The sequence below is a fragment of the Podarcis liolepis genome, assembly GCF_965112155.1.
Source record: "Podarcis liolepis genome assembly, chromosome: 6".
Lineage (NCBI taxonomy): Eukaryota > Metazoa > Chordata > Lepidosauria > Squamata > Lacertidae > Podarcis > Podarcis liolepis.
This window is the reverse complement of record NC_139559.1, coordinates 39,690,098-39,706,723: the sequence shown is the minus strand read 5'-3', so window position 1 is coordinate 39,706,723 and position 16,626 is coordinate 39,690,098. Positions and strand designations below refer to the sequence as shown.

The 16,626-nt window shown below is 41.5% G+C and overlaps 2 protein-coding genes and 1 long non-coding RNA gene across 19 annotated transcripts in view; 1 reads left to right on the top strand and 2 right to left on the bottom strand.

Annotated features, from left to right (window-relative positions):
- Positions 1–9,596: 9,596 nt before the first annotated feature.
- On the bottom strand, positions 9,597–12,866 carry YOD1 (YOD1 deubiquitinase; the record flags this gene model as incomplete). Its single annotated transcript, XM_083509075.1, has 2 exons — positions 9,597–10,691; positions 12,659–12,866. 2 exons carry the CDS (start codon positions 12,864–12,866, stop codon positions 9,985–9,987), a joined length of 915 nt encoding a protein of 304 aa, XP_083365201.1. The 3' UTR covers positions 9,597–9,984.
- A 259-nt stretch (positions 12,867–13,125) lies between these two features.
- The window catches only part of PFKFB2 (6-phosphofructo-2-kinase/fructose-2,6-biphosphatase 2), a 38,370-nt gene continuing 34,869 nt past the window's right edge, over positions 13,126–16,626 (top strand). For 6 of the 17 annotated variants that reach the window (XR_014527482.1, XM_083508975.1, XM_083508972.1 and 3 more), the window contains exons 1-2: positions 13,662–13,882; positions 14,438–14,582. Coding sequence is in view for 14 of the 17 variants with exons in the window: in XM_083508975.1 (XP_083365101.1) it covers positions 14,483–14,582 (100 nt within the window). In the remaining 3 variants the exon portion in view is untranslated. Of the gene's footprint in view, positions 13,883–13,908; positions 14,020–14,437; positions 14,583–16,626 lie in introns of those variants that run through there. The other 11 variants (XR_014527480.1, XM_083508976.1, XM_083508965.1 and 8 more) reach the window with 7 other exon arrangements.
- LOC310709473 lies at positions 14,012–15,328 on the bottom strand. Its single transcript, XR_014527548.1, has 3 exons — positions 15,263–15,328; positions 14,780–14,816; positions 14,012–14,094 (listed from the first exon to the last, which is right to left on the bottom strand). It is a non-coding gene; the product is annotated as an uncharacterized lncRNA (long non-coding RNA).

Below are 16,626 nucleotides of genomic sequence, written 5' to 3'. Positions count from 1 at the left end.
CCAAAAACTAGGTGCATCTTATGGTCTGGTGCGTCTTATGCAGCGAAAAATACGGTGGTTGATTCAAAATACTTGGTCCTTATATTCTCAGCAATGCAACTCACAATTCCACTTTACCTCTAAAATTATCATTCTGCCTTTCTTTTCAAAATAAATGCCAAGAAAACTAACAAAAGCCATAAAATATAAAAAAAACTGCAACAGAAAACATCACATGCCACAAATGCCGTTTTGCCCAAGGGTTTCTGAACAAGAGAGAAGAGATTTGGCAGGTCATCTCAGTAAAATTCTGTAAATCTAGTGCCACAATCACAAAAGTGCCTTAACATATTTTACTTAATATACTACTACTACTAATTTATTTATACCTCGCCCATCTGGCTCACTTTCCCCAGCCACTCTGGGCGGCTCCCAACAGAATATTAAAAACACAAAACATCAAACAATAAAACCTTCCCTAAACAGGCCTGCCTTCAGATGTCTTCCAGAAGTCATAGTTGTTTATTTATTGGAACAGGGCTTTTAACTAGAATTTCTGTGTTCAAATGATGGTTTATGAAACAAGACTGCATATGCAGGATCTCCTAAGAGTTTTATCTGAGTTAAGTGATTCTCCAGGTATGAAGCCTTGTTTAACAACATATGAAGTACCGGTACCTTGCTGGATCTGACTAAGGTCTCCCTGCTCAGCACTGTTTGCAAGAACCCCACAGCCAGAATTCCCATAGTCCACTGGAAAGAGACCAGTAGCCCAGTGTCTGCTTTTCACAGGGTCCTTTCATAATGGATGAGTCATCTTAATATAATTAGCATGTACAGTACAGTGGTACCTCTAGTTACAAACTTAATTTGTTCCATAGATCCGTACTTAACCTGAAACTGTTCTTAACCAGAGGCGTGCTTTCACTAATGGGGCCTCTTGCTGCTGATTTGCCACCGGCACACGATTTCCGTTCACATCCTGGGGCAAAGTTCTCAACTCAAGGTAACTCCTCCAGGTTAGTGGAGTTTGTAACCTGAAGTGTTTGTAACCTGAAGTGTTTGTAACTCGAGGTACAACTGTATATTATTAAATACCATATGCATCTAGAGATTTGAAACAGAGAAAATAAACAGACATACAAGAAAAAGAATACAGTTTTAGGACTCAGCTCTGCAATGATACATAATGGTTAAGATTTATCGCCTCAGCTGCTGGTCAAACCAGTATGCAGGTAAATTTTGTTGTGGCCTTTACTCTGGATTTCATCCATGTTTTAACTTTAATTCCAGCAGCAAACTTCATTTAAAGAAGCGAAGCGCAGATTGTAGTTACTGAACAAAAATCCACAACTGATTTTGTACATATATTGGTACTCCTTATCATAATGTATCATTTTTAGTAACATGAAAAGTGGAGGAGGGAAGGAAAGTTCCATTATTCATGATTCAAAGGTATACAACCCCAGGCTGCTAAAATGTGCTATAGTCTGAAAATAGGACTAACACCATTTGAAGTACGAGCATCAAACATTAACCCACAGGGAGCAGCTAGAGCTTTGAAAACAAGTTACACTGCTTTTGTGGAAAAATATTTTAAATTAAAAGGCTGTTAATAATGAGCAGAGCGCTGAATCCCACTAGAATGGCAGCAGTCAGACATTCACTGTTAGCTTCTCACAGATTTTATCCAGCCAGCAGCTAAAGCAGGGGTAGGCAACCTAAAGCCCATGGGCCACAAGCGGCCTATGGGGGATCGTTTAACCGGTCCACGAGCTGCCCACGAACCAAGCCGCCTGCTCGGCGAGTCCCCATGTGCTGCACTAAACCAGCACAGTGCAGGGACTCACTTCCGCCGAGCCAGAAATTGCGTCTGCGCATGCGCAATGCTGAAAATTGCATCTGCACAGATGCCAGAAATCGCGGATGTGTGTGCTCGCGCACAATCTGGCCCACGAAGGGATCTCCACTGGAGTGAACCGGCCCAGGCGAGGTAAACTTTGCCAACTCCTGAGCTAAAGCAAAGACGTAGTAGCAGAAGACCCTTTGCACAAGTGAGCACCTTCTTGCAGCTGAATTAATATACAAGTGAGCATAAGCTGTAGAATGGCTTATGCCCAAAGCCCCTCTAGTCTTAAGGAAACGACCACGAGCTGTTTGTTCTGCATTCAACCGATGTGCATTTAATCACTTCATGCAATGAGTTGCTTTGCTCTTTTTTACTGTTTTCAATCAGCTGTCATTTCTGTTTGGAGTGCTGAGAGCTACCCTGATGGCTCTAGTAGAGAGCCACATGGCAGTATACAAGCTTTAGAACAATGCACTCCAAAGAAAACTTGAGACTTTTATTGCCTTTCTTTTGGTGTCAGAAATACTGTACAGTATGAATATTGAGACGCCCTCTGCTGTTGGAAATCTCCTGCATATTAAGCACCACTAAGCATTTCTTTTGGTCTCTAGAAACAAGACTTAGCATTCAAAAGCTTGTGAATAGCTTTAACTGAGCAGAATAGTAAAATCCCAATTAATCTTGCTTAAAATGTAAACATTTTCAGTTAACCAAGCCTCTAGTAATGATTAAATTTGTAAAGACCAAGCATCAGTAAATAACCTGGATAGAAGGCTTGATAACTACAAGTGATTACAAGTTTTACACACCAAATTAATGTTTCGATTGACCTTAAAAATATAGTTTTTCAAAAAGTTAAGGGACATTCATTGCCATATTGTAGATTTACAATTTTGTAATTCTTCCAGGGAAGAAAAAAAATGATAATGTATTTCTGATGTACAATTGCAACAAGACCAGCTAAAGGAGCATTAGAATAAAACATTATTCATTCTCCCACCAGCCACTCTTAAGGGAATAAATGTGGGGGCGAGGGAAAGAATGCCAAGCCAAAGATTGCACAGGCACACCTTCTTCACACTGTACTCTATGACCCAGAATGAGTTTGTGCTCCTTGCAGCAACAATACAGATTATTGCTAATTTTACACTAGAGATCAGTTCCAATCGATTTTTACAAGCTCTCTAGACATGCAATATGCCATGCAAGTGAGATGTACTGTTTAAAAGATATTGATGTATTTTGTTTTCTGACCCAAATCACGGTCATTTCCAGAGCATGAGATTAAAGAAACTCAACAATTCTGTTGTTTTTTCAAATGAAGGGAAAGCATCCCTTTTATAAAGCACCATTACCTCCCATAAGTTGCTCATGTTTTATAATATTCTAGGAGTGCTTCATAGTTGCTCATCAATGCCTACCGTACAAGTAAGCCATATGACATCAAATGCATTGATGGCCAAAGCTCAAATGGAGCACACGTCTTGAACATAGGAGAGCCAAGTTCAATTAATTTAACTGAAGGAGGAAGGGATGAGGTAGCAGGTGATAGGCGCGACGTACGCGCAATACCCTGGAGAGCTGCTGAAAGTATGAATAAGACAGTATTAGGCTAGATGGTTCAACAGTCAAACCCAATAAAATGCAGCTTTATACATTCATTTAACTGACTTAAGTACTTTGGCAATCTAAACACATTTGTAGTTCATCAATTTCACTACAAGAAATAAACTGACATTTATTGGTTTGGTTTGGTTTTTATTATGTATTCTGTGTTTTTATTTTGTCTTTTTATGCTGTGAACTGCCCGGAGATCTACAGATGAAGAGTGGTATACAAATTTAAATAATAGTATTTTTGGTAGAAGAGGCAAGAGTCATATTTTCAGTAGAGTTTGCAGCAGTCCTTGTACTCTATGCACATGTTCAAATACCAATGTTTATTCAAGATAAAAAGCAGAAAGAAGTACAAGTGATCACAATGTTGAATATGCATGCATAAATATTACAGTTTATTGCTGCTATAACGACTTTAAACTCAAGGGCACATGTTCAACAGAACATAATTTAATGGTATGAAACAGCAAGATGCAGTGCCATTGGGAAATAGTTACCAGGAGTTTTAAAATGTTGTATATCAGAAAAATAATTAATAATGCACTTTCTGCACCACTTAACTCCTAGGCAAAAACACTAAACTTGTAAACTTTGATTGACAAGCTTTTAAAGTGCTGTTAGTTGAGACAGTCATCTCATGTAAGAGTGTGCGAAAGGCCACATGCTTAAGAGTAAGTGAAGTTCCTTCATCCTTATGGAAGTTAGTGCTGGTGATAGCTGCCAGATCTGTAAGTCTCAGAACAGAGCTTCAACATATAATCCAGTCAAGTAACATAACAGGTTTGCGTTTCATTAACATTTAGACATTCAATATTTATACCACACCCAGTTCTCAACATTTACTGAAGTGTTCAAGGTTAATGATAGCACTCAGAACATTAATATGGCAGTTGTATGTAGCAGTACATAGAAGCTGGCACTGAACAGAGACTAGGAATAGATGCATCTATTCAGCATTCCAGACTGAAGACGACAGCAGGAAAAACATTTTTCCCTATTATAAAAGGATATAGTATATTGTAACATTAAATAAGAAAGCTACTGGAAGAGACTTGTCTTTCTATTGTCCTATGTCAACATAGTCATTTTTAGAAATTCCTATCATGTATTCTTTTCCACCAGAGATTGAATGTGTTCAGCAATGATGCTTTCAACCAATAATTTTCAGAATAACATTTCATATCAACTCCTCCCACAGGACATGGAAGTCCTATGAATTAATTGATATTTCTGTATCTATAAGAGGAACGCAGACAGTAGCTTCTAAAGACAATGCAGGTGTATTTTTTTAAAAAAAATAATAATCAAAAAACATCACAAAGGAACAGGGAACACTGACTATTTGATAAATACAGTTTTTATTTTTAAAAATGTGTTCTAGGCTGTGACCTAGGCCTCGGATTTACCAGCATACTTGAGTTTTCTGTGCAAAGTAGTTCTGAAGGCAATGGGACATCCTGACAGAAGAGCAGCATTTCCTGCAGGAAGGTTTATGTCCTATTTGATTGGTGCTTGGAGGAATGGGGGTATCATCCCTACAAGGAAAATCTTAAGTGTTTAAGACTAGTCTAGAAGAGGCAAAGGGAAACATGAGCGATTTATGAGATTACAAAGCATGGGGGAAGCTGGGAGGGTATTTCCCCCCCACTCATTTCATAATAATATTACTCAGGGTCACCCATTTGTGATTGATTCAGTACAAAAAACCTTAACAGACAACCACTCGAATTTACTACTAAAGCATACGGTAAGGGCTGCTAGCTTAAATGGCTTGGTCTATCAATGGCTATTTGGCAAAAGTCAAATGGCACCTCCATGTTCAGAGGCAGCATGACTCTGATAACCAGATGTTAAAGAGGAACGGGAGATAACCATCATCTTTGTGCCGAGGTTGATTAAAACAGCCAGCGAGATTTAACAGGCTTTCAGTTTAAAAAGTCTGTTTTGAGGCAGTTTGTATAATTTCAAACATTTTGCTCCTCAAATGCATCAATCTTTCATGGTCCTTTGAAGGTACACTGCTCCTGGTTTCAGCAAAATCAACCTGATCTACATTTGAAAATATTTTATCAAAAAGAATTAAAACGTAATGTGCATACATAATACTGATGGTAAAATCCAGGAAGACAAAATAACACTTTTGCACTTGTTTTCACTTTTTTAAAGATAGGCTGCAGGGGAGTTAAAGTCTACTAGTTCAATATTAACCATTATCAAGCGTTGCCTCCTGAAAAACCACAGCAAAACCATAAAACTGTAGCTTGAGATATACTTCCAAAATTAACATTTACTAGGAAAAGATATACAAAACTAATGACCTAGGGAATCTTTGTCCATGCAAACAATAGGTCACCTTCACACCACTGTTGTGAACATTACTAATTTCTCAAACAGGCAAACTGAGGACAAAATAATAGTCTACCAACAGTTTGAGATAGTCAAGGCTCACTTCAAGAGGTTCTGCCTTTGTCCGACCCCCCTTTTCCCCAGAAAATCCGCTCTTTAGTGCTAAGTTGAAGCAAACGTTAATCCACAGAAAACCTGACTGATGTTTGGTTCAATTCAGCAGTAAACAGCAGGTTTTCCTGGGGCAATCAGAAGCGTGGAAGAGCCTTAAGTGAACAAATACGGGAATATAAATTTACTCTGACCTAAAGGACCACAGGGATTCAAGTGAATTTCATTCAAATCAGTACTTTCAGATCACAGCTTTTGTATCTTATTTCAAATACCGTATTTTTTGCTCTATAAGACTCACTTTTCCCCTCCTAAAAAGTAAGGGGAAATGTGTGTGCGTCTTATGGAGCGAATAAAGGCTGCACAGCTATCCCAGAAGCCAGAACAGCAAGAGGGATCGCTGCGCAGCGATCCCTCTTGCTGTTCTGGCTTCTGAGATTCAGAATATTGTTTTCTGAGATTCAGAATATTGTTTTCCTCCTCCAAAAACTAGGTGCGTCTTATGGTCTGGTGCGTCTTATAGAGCAAAAAATACGGTACGTTCAATTGGAGGTCCTACTGATTTTAATGCAAACTTCTTCAAAGTACATGGCTTTAGGCCTGGTGTTAGGCCAGCTCAAGTATTTTGTGTAAAATGTGTCACATATTTATTTCCTCTATTCTTCCACACATTTTAGACCTATATGCACAGGCTTGTAAAAAGTTACTGGAAGAGACTTAAAACAGAACTATTTTAAAAAATTAAATTAGTTTCACAGTGCAATGCTAGGCATATCTACTCAGAAGTAAAACCCACGAGTTCAATTAGACTCACTCCTAGGTATGTGTGTGCTGCACTCTTAGTCAGTCTGACTTGAAAGTCAACATCAGTACCAATATCACTTATTCAAAATCCATCTGTTTCATTGGCTTCACTCTTCATATGCACTACTTAAGACACAATCAAGCAAAGCCGAAAACACATTAATTGGAATTACAGTTGTACCTCGGCTCCCGAACGCCTTGGGAGTCGAACATTCCGGCTTCCGAACAATCGAAAACCAGAAGTGAGTGTTCCAGTTTTCAAACGTTCTTTTGGAAGCCAAATGTCCGACAGGGCTTCCACGGCTTCCGATTGGCTGCAGGAGCTTCCTATCAGAAGCCGCACTTTGGAAGACAAATGTTTCGGAAGTCAAACTGACTTCCAGAATGGATTATGTTCAAGTTCCGAGGTACGACTGTATTTACACCTTTGCCTCCTTCAGCCAAGGAAAAATTGGAAGTGTCTTCCTGAAGCATAGCCCTACTGTACTTGGCTTGTCCAATTAAGGCTTCTGTCAAAATATCACAGGACAATTCTATGTAGTATCTGCACTAGCCTGACCCAGCTAGTTAGTTATGAGCTAGGGTGCAATCCTATGCATTTTTCTGGGAGTAAAGCCCCACTAGACACAGACTTCATTCTGAGTAGCCATGCACATTATTGTAGTGCAAGCTTTGTTGAAAACAATGGAAGTATTTCATTCTAACTTTTCCCTTTGCTATAAATGGAACTTAAAACTAACATCACCTGGCCAGAACAAATCTGTTTTCATCAACTATTCTGAGCACCTATAACTGGATGAAAACAAAAGTTTCAATGTTTCCAAACGGAAATAATGTAGAAGTATAGCAAAATGGCTAAAAAACATATGCAGTGCATGTAAAGAACCCTTCAAAAGGTAAAAGCATAATGTTAAGGTGTAGCACCCCAAACCAACAGCACAGACAGCTGAAAGCACAAACAGCCATGTCAACATCGTAGTGCAACACGTCAGTAGTGCATGTCAGCTGCAATCTCATTCCAATACCAATCAAATATTAGACTCTGGGCGGGATTGATGCCACTGACTCTGTCATGGAATAAGCCTCAACCTGTTTATGTTGGACAACTTTATGATGTGCTGAAATTGGCATTTATGGCTGATCCCAGCATAATGTAAACCCATAGTAGGCTGCTAGCACTGGCTCCTTGCAACTCCAAGGTTCATGCTACACTCTTGTCTACTGATTCTATCCACATTCCAACCATTTATTTTCCCACTTAAATATGGATGAGTTGGGGGACTTTTATAAATATGCAGGCCTTTAATTATAGGAAAATAAGATTCTTAGTCCTAACAAGTGTACCTACTGGATCTAAAAAAAATGCCTTTAAAAAGATCCTTGCCTTAAAAAAAATGTTCTAACTTAAACTGAAATTAAATTAGCCCAGGGGTAAATGTGGGTGTTCTGCAATCTATTAATGATCTGGTTTCTACTAAAATAAAAAATGTACATGTAAACCAAACTATTAATTATTCATAATTAAAGAAGACAGAAGCATTCAAGTGATCAAAGTTATGTAGATACCAGGTACAACCCAAATACTGAAGCAGTTTCAAGACCCAACGCCAAGAGCCCATGTACAAAATAGCTTATACTAACCAGTGATACGTTACCCACTTAAAGGCCTCAGCAGCAAGAAGACTGTGGCACTTAACCATGCAATATAATAAGAGTTGGATCACAGTATAGGAGCACTTGCTGTCATATTAATAATGGCAACCACAAATGTATAACTATCAAGTCACCAAATTGTGGTACTGGATATAGATCAAGAACTACCACTATTGGTGAGAAGCACCAATCCCAATTGACAGATTATATAAACATGCTAACCCCTCAGTTCACATCATAAAGCAGGTACATGTTTGAGGTTCATCTTTCTTGGACACGTTTCAAGAGGAGACAATCAGCAGTTAGCGAAATCCAGCACTGCCATATTTAGAAACCAGAAAAGAGGCAGACTTACTTGGAATTTGGCCCCAAAAGTTCCACATTAAGCAAATAAACATGTGGCAATTTGGGAGGGGGCATGAAATATCCCTCCCAATGCACCTTGAGTATATGATTTATCTGTTGTTTTAAAAAACTTTTATTTGTATTGCTTGGAATGTTGGAATTTCAGTAATTTTGAAGAACGTGCCATGCATGTAATGCACGTAAGCCTCCAAGCAGGCAACAACAGTTTAAAATGTAATTAATGGGCACCAATATATTAAGTACTAAGGAAATGTGGTCTTATTGGTAGCTTTTCACTATCTAAGACAGCTGAAGACTAAACCTCCAAGCTGAAGCCCTTTATCATGACAGCTTCACTTAAGCAAACATGGTATGCTTGTTCAGTGATTTGAAATAAACCAACTTTGGGATTCCTGTATTGAAGAGGCAACTGTGTAGCTTATCTGCCTTTAGTTAAACAAATACAGTGGTGCCTCGCAAGACGAAAAGAATCCGTTCTGTGATTCTCTTCGTCTAGCGGTTTTTTCGTCTTGCGAAGCAAGCCCATTGACGGATTAGCGGATTAGCGCTATTAGCGGCTTATCAATTTATCGGATCAGCTGATTAGTGGCTTAGCGTCTTAGAAAAAGGGGGGGAGGGAAAAAAACCCGCAGGAACTCGCAAGACATTTTCGTCTTGCGAAGCAAGCCCATAGGAGATTCTTTTTGCGAAGCACCTCCAAAACGGAAAACTCTTTCGTCTAGCGAGTTTTCCGTCTTGCGAGGCATTCGTCTTGCGGGGCACCACTGTACACACATTTTGCATGAACAAAGCTGAGAGACACAAGTAATCTTACCAAATTTGAATGGAAACCAACTTAAACTCTTCAGTAGACTGTATAATCAAAAACTCTGTAACCAAGCTGACATTTTTATTCCATCAGTGATTCTAAAATCTTATATGCAAGCCTAGCTAGCTACAGTAGTGAGTGCATAACCAGTTGTGTCACAGAGAAATTCCTGCATCAGCTGTTCAGATTCTTTCAAGAGCAGTTGGTATCAATAGTTGTCTCTAGTTCTCTTAGACATGAAAAGAACACTCCAAGCCAGTTGGAAAATGACACACATACACGCTTGTAAACCTCTCAAACTAACCACAGCAAACCTGTGCACATCAGCCATAATTAAATTTAGGTCTTTCAAGCTTATAATGGATTCATTTGATTACATACAGCTTATTTAAAAACCTGGAGGCTTGTTCTTGTTCCGTGAGGTAGTAGATATAACCAACCCCACAGAAAATTCACACTTCTCCAAAGTTGGTGTGCCCAGTCTCCTTGGCATGTTCTCTGGCTTCCACTTGCCCTGTTAATCCTTTCTGACACACCATACATCTCAATGTAAACCGGTTTACATCAGTAAACTGTCTTTTTCTTCTGGCTTCATCTGCTAACTCCAAAGCCTGTGCAAGGACAATGTCATCAGATGCTGAAAAAATTGTCTGGGGTGGAATATCTGAGTTGGGAATTTTACGCTCAAGTGGATCATAGTGAATACCATCATAAATTAAAAGAACCCGTTTGGCATAGCCAGCATCTTCCCCAAAACGATCAATTCTAACCGTCTGAGTGTCCACTACACAAATTTCACATTGATAGAATTTAGACAAAATGGAAACCTCAATTGCACCTCCCCATGTATCTTCTCTTCTGATCCATTCACAGTATTCCTGGTTAGTTTTCCCTAGTACTGCCTCACTATAGGATTCTGGATCACTTGCTACTATCTGAGCTATAAGATTTCTCATCTCTGGGGCACATCCTGGGTCATAAACCCCACCTTCTACCACATAGTATATACTGGTAAAGAGACATGAGTTATCTGCTGGAACAACCTTCCGAGCAAGCACAGGGAGTGCTTCCCTGACTGAATTAGGAACAGTCCGTTTTGTAACTATGGGTGACTCAGTCTTGGGCTTGGCTGCATCTTCTTCAACTATTAGTGTATCACCTGTCAAGAAAAACAGAAGAAAGAAATAAAGGTATAGTTTACTGCAACAATTAAGAGCATGAACTACAAGTCCCTCCCTACTGAGTCTCAGTCGACCATGAATAATCTTTCAGATGCCCCCTCCCCGACATTATCTAATAGGGTAATAATATTCTGTAGGCTGAAATGGTTACTGAGAAAATATATTATTAAGTACTCTGACACTCAGGTAAAGCATTTTAAAAACTGGTCATGAATATGTAGGTAAGATTTAGATTTTACTGCCAGCATGATTTCCTGGTGGCTAAATGCAGAAATCAGAAAACTCAAAATTTCATTGTAGGGTTTCTAGAAATAGCTTTAAAATTTAACAGTCAACAATTTCTGAATGTTTTCTTCAGATGTCAACAGAATTATTGTGCATACAGAACTACAGCTCACTGAGTTTTATGACACATTAAGTGTGTTTTTGGAATTACAACCTATTGCTGAATAAGATTTATACACACAAAGAGAGAGAGAAAGCGCGAGAGAGAGCATATTCCCCATTTTAAATAGATGAGAAGCTACACTAATCCTCTTGTGCATCAGGGTAGGCTGAGAATATTCAATACTAATAGCAAAAATCTGAAATTTAATTATTGGGTAGTAACAACCAACACCCAGCCAATTTTAGACAATTATAGGATGTCAAAACATGTGTGTCATTGTTTCAATATTTCCTGTTATGTGATTGAATACATGCTGTGCTTCAGAAATATTTTGCAATGTGTAGTTTCCCTCCAAAGAAATGTTGCACCACTCATCTTTTGATAACTACATTTTTTTAAGAAGACAGCCTAATATTATTGCTGGACAGAACTATTCCTCTTAGACTGCCAATACTAAAGGGGGTGGGTAAGAGGAGAACGTGGAAGACAATAGAACTGCTTTATTCTAAGATATATAGGACGTAAACCCAGCAGAGCGGAAGCAAGGGCACTCCTGCATCTCTATCAGTTTCCGGTTGTAATAATCAGAAGCAAAAGTAAAGAAAGGGAAGCAATGTATTTTGGCAATTTTTGGAGTCTGTCTAAACTTCCTCCTCCCTGTATGTGGACTTGTGGGGGGCGTAGATAGCTTTGGATCCTTGCAGCTTCCTAGAACACCCCCTTTTTGCCCCACCATGTTGGAGCTCCAACACTGTTTGGGCCAAGACACCTGAGGAGGAAGAAACAGAAAAGGAGACTCTGACATCAGGTCTCTTTCCCAACACTAAAGGGGTAGATCCATTCTATCCTATAGCCTATGGGACACACTTCCAAGGAACACAGGATTGCATTCTAAAACCATTTGTGAAAACACTCATTCAGCTGCACCAACCGAAATCAGGCTTGTCCCTTCCTTACCAGCTGGCAGAAAAGGAAATGACAGGTGCCCTCCAGATGTTACTGGACTATGTCTCCATCATCTCTTACCATTGGTCATGTGGCTGGGGCTGGAGGGAACTGCTTGAAACAAGAGGGCGCCAGGTTGGGGAGGAAGGATAGATACATCCATTCTAACTAGCCAAAAAACTGGACGAAAATCCCAACCTACGTTAATATTACAGGCTGCTTTTAATCAGTGTTGGACATAATTGGATCCACTCACCACCTTGGATCTTACCTTTGAAAAGTGTGGTGATGGCAACCAACTTGGAAGCCTTTAAAAAGGGGAACAGACAAATTCGCGGAGCAGAATAATACCAGTAACTGTTGGTTACAATGCCTACCTACCCTGTGTTCCCAGTTCCGGTGTGAGATGCCTCTGAATGCCACTTTGCGAGGACGCATATCCCAAGGCTTCTCGTGAACTGAACCCTTCGTCCAGCTACACAACAGCAGGCAACACTACCACACATCGTACAGGGCCAGGAGGAGTTTCGAGAGACACCCCCGGCTTCTCAGGAGGAAGCTAAGACACCCCTCCCCACACCCCCCAAAAAAATCTCATCTGAAGAGGCCTACCAGAGTGGATGCCGAGCTCCCCGAGGCGCCGCTCCTCGTCGCTGAGGTCGAGGCCGAGCGGGGGGAAACCGAGCAGCAGGCGCTGGGCCTTGACGGGGACCCCGGTGAGGGTAGCGATCGCGGCCTGGAGCTCGCGCAGGCGGGAGTGCGCCGTGAGTCCGGGCAGCGGATAGGAGCCGCTCCGGGCTTTACAGCGCAGCCGCAACATCTCGCCGCCTGATGTTCCAGAGTTGTCCCGGCGGCGGCTGCCGGGTTTCAGAGCCCCCCAACAGCAAAATGGCGGCGGCTACCGGCAGCCCTCGCGTCTCCTTCCTCAGACTTCCTATTGGTCCCTTTCCCCCATCGAACCAACGTGCACGGCACCGGAGCAACCAATCAGATTCGGGGGCGAGCTCCCAGCCAAAGATCGCTTGAAAACATCCGGCTGAGGCGACTCCCACGCCATTCCTTCCACGCGCATGCGCGGTAGAGGAGGCTCTGAGCCCGGAGGCTTAAGATGCCTCGTCGCGGCGGCGGCGGCTTTCTGCGCTCCCTTTCCCCCACATTGTTTTGTAACAGGAGCCGCTGCTACGCGGAGCTTCTTTGCACATGCGTTTGAGGCGTGGGTCCCGAACCGTTTGCTGCATTACATTTGGCCCATTATAAATGCCACCAGCCCTCTGGATAAGTTTCCTGCCCGCGGTTACGTGTCGTGGACGGGTTGCTTTTCAAACTCAGTCCGCGAACGTGTGCACACATTGAGTGTGATGCAACACCCAAGAAATATGATGGATGTACAGGGCTTATGTAATTTCATGCACATCGTTAAATACACCACCACCCTTGAGAAATACCCTTGTGATCATACGCAAGTGTACCATAACCCTCCTTTTGCCACTGTTTTTTTCCGTTTCCCTCTTTCTGCGTTTCTTTGCGTCACTTACTGAATTCGCACCTCGTAGCCGGCGCTGCCGGTTGGCCGTTTTCATTTCCGCATCTTCGCAGAGCCGGCCTCCTTTTCCCTCTCGGCGTCTGGAAGGTAAAATAGGATGCACCTGGATACCTGCTGCTGAGGTTTCGGATGCACTGCAGCGCCCTGGCTTCACTGGCCTTTGGGGGCAGGCAGGTGGGGGGCGGGCTCTTTCTCAATCTGCATTTCTGCTTTGGAGCTGCCGGACCGGCTCCCGTTCTGTGCTCAGGACGCTGGACTTGCTGTCCCCGGCGACGGCGTGCTAAATTCTGCAGGTGTGTTGGGCCCGGCGGGAGGAAAGGCTCTTTGAGCTTGATTCTGAGGCTCCAGCTGCTGAACTGACAGGAGGGCTCTAACTCCAGGTATAAATCCTCGTCAACAGTTATTCGCGGCTACATGTCTGAGATCGCCGGTGTGTGTTGCTGATGGCTTTGGGCTGATCACTGTAATGTTCTCTAGTCTAGAAAGGTCTTTAGCAACTGGAATTCTGCAAAAAAGAGAGAAAGAGAAAGATGATGATGTAATTGTCAAATGAAGGATGCTAAGGATTATATAGGGTGAAAATACCCATTTCCTGGTTGTAAAGGTCTCTTCGGGGAGAATGACACCTTTTCCTACTTTCCTTCTTTATGGGGTTTGTGCCATCCTTGAAAATAGTACGATGAGTATCTCTTGACCTTGATTAGCAACTTCAATGTAGCTTCTGCTTTTCCCTGCCCACTTTAGTCCCTCTTGGAAGGAACATCAGGGACAGATTGCTGTTTGTGCGTGTTATTCTTTTACTGCCAGAGAGCTGAGCATTTCATAATACTCGTCCTTTGGTTTTCCAGAAGAAGGCTGGCGATCAAAAGTGAGGAAGTGTGTGCCTTGCAGCAATGTCAGGGGATGCAGCTCCAGTACTGGAGCAGGTAAACAGCAACGGTTGCAACCAAGAAAACAAACCTTCAAATCAGCGATTCTCGGAGAAAAAGTGCTGTGAGTATCTGTGATGCTTTGCTTTGCTGGGCAGCACATATATAAATTCTGAAAGAAAAGTGGTGTGTGGGTGTGCTCCAACTTTCAAATTTATCACAGTGCTAAACATAGGGATGAATTATTCCCTGGGGCACACCCCTTGATGTTATGAGACCAAGCTAAATTATATATAGCGACTAGCTTTCTTTTAGCCTCACCTGTTTCACAGGGGTTGTTCTGAGGAGGAGAAAAACTCTGGAAAGAGAAGCGGGAGAACCATGTTACTTTGATATGTGAAGTTCTGTGAAAGGCAGAATAAAAATAAAATCGGAATAGAAATACTTTGAAGGAATTGATAATGGGATTAATCTTATATAAATTACTGTCAGCCTGGCCCACAGCTACTTGTGTCATTTCTGTTAAAGTGACTAAACTACTACCACTTCCCCCACTTTGAATAGCTGTATACTTTTAGAATGTCTGCCAAAGGGTTAGTTGTATGCTGTAGGACCCAAGTTTCTAGGAGACTTCCTACAACTGTCACAGAGTCATGAGATACTTTGCTAATGAAGAATCAACAACCTCAGTACCAGGATCCTTTAACCTATATTCTCAGAACTCATTATTTGTTTTAGATCCTCTGGGAAGAGGGTGGATAAGTAAATGAATGTGAAGTCCAGTAGGTCAGTAGGGTAACTTACATTAAGTTCCTTCTACGCTGGTAGGGCTTTTTGCAGTCTTGTGATTACAGAAAATATACATGCAACTGCCAGTCTCTCTCTACCACCAGGAAATTGCTGGTCTGCACCCTATTCCAAAATATTTCTCTCTGGCTGTATGACTGTAGTCCCTGCAATATTCCTGTAATCAGTGCTCTTTTCTGGGGGGACGTATACCCTAAACATTTTGTGAATCTTTGTACTTTTGTTCATTTACTCTTTTTATTTTTCCCTATTTGAACTATAAAATGGTGATTTTCTTGAGTCAAAATTGAGAGTGCACCTAAACATATTTAAAGGAAAAAAAGCACTGCCTGTAATAGTTCTAGTACAGTGGCCTGCATACAATTTGTTTTTGCTGACATGACAATTTTTTTAATTTTAATTTTTGGACTCTCTGTCTTGAACCCTATCCCTCAAATTTTTGTAATGGCACTGACTTACTTTATTGGTTGAATCCTATACTACTGTAGTGCACCAGCCCAGTCTCTGAGTAGCAAGAGACTGTGGGGGTGCCTGCACTTTACTCAAGGCTTCATTTCCTTGGAATGAAGATCAGCAGACTGTGGTGCCTTTAGGATACATGGTTTTATTTACACTTACCGGTATATACAATATGAGTATAGGATGGAGGGGCTCATATAGCATTAACACCACACCATATCTTACTTCTCCATTAGGCTTCCAGGGAAGCCCAAAATTCAGCTTCAGATCCAGGACAGAACAGATATGTCTAGCTTTCAGCACCAGCTAAACACACACACACAGCACTCATACCATACTATTGTTCTTCATCCTAAGATGACAGTGGCATCCAGTCAGATGAGGGGAGTGGAGAGAATGCCAGCCCTCCATCCCTGGACAGCACCATCAGTTAGTTGTAGCTATTGCAGTCTCATTCATTCTCTTTGACATGCCAATGAGAGTACTTAAGCGGCCAGCTAAAGCAATTATCTTACATAAAAATTTTGTCTGACCTGTTCAGCAGCCTCTCCTAGATTGTAACCCTCACTGGATATAGACTCACAGGTCTGGAAGGAATCCAAGGATGTAATCCAGACTGACACACAGACACCCAACTCACAATGCTATTCTTTGAAAATTAAGGCCAGACAGACCCTTAGTAGGGTTTAGTCATGGTAGACTGACAGTTTGAGCAGACAATCAGTGTAGAGCAGGCTTCCTCAAACTCAGTCCTCCTGATGTTTTGAGACTACAATTCCCATCATCCCTGACCAGTGGTCCTGCTAGCTAGGGATCATGGGAGTTGTAGGCCAAAAACATCTGGAGCTGAAAAAGCAGCTTGAGGAAGCCTGGCTGCTTTTTCAGCATACGGTAAGTTGCCC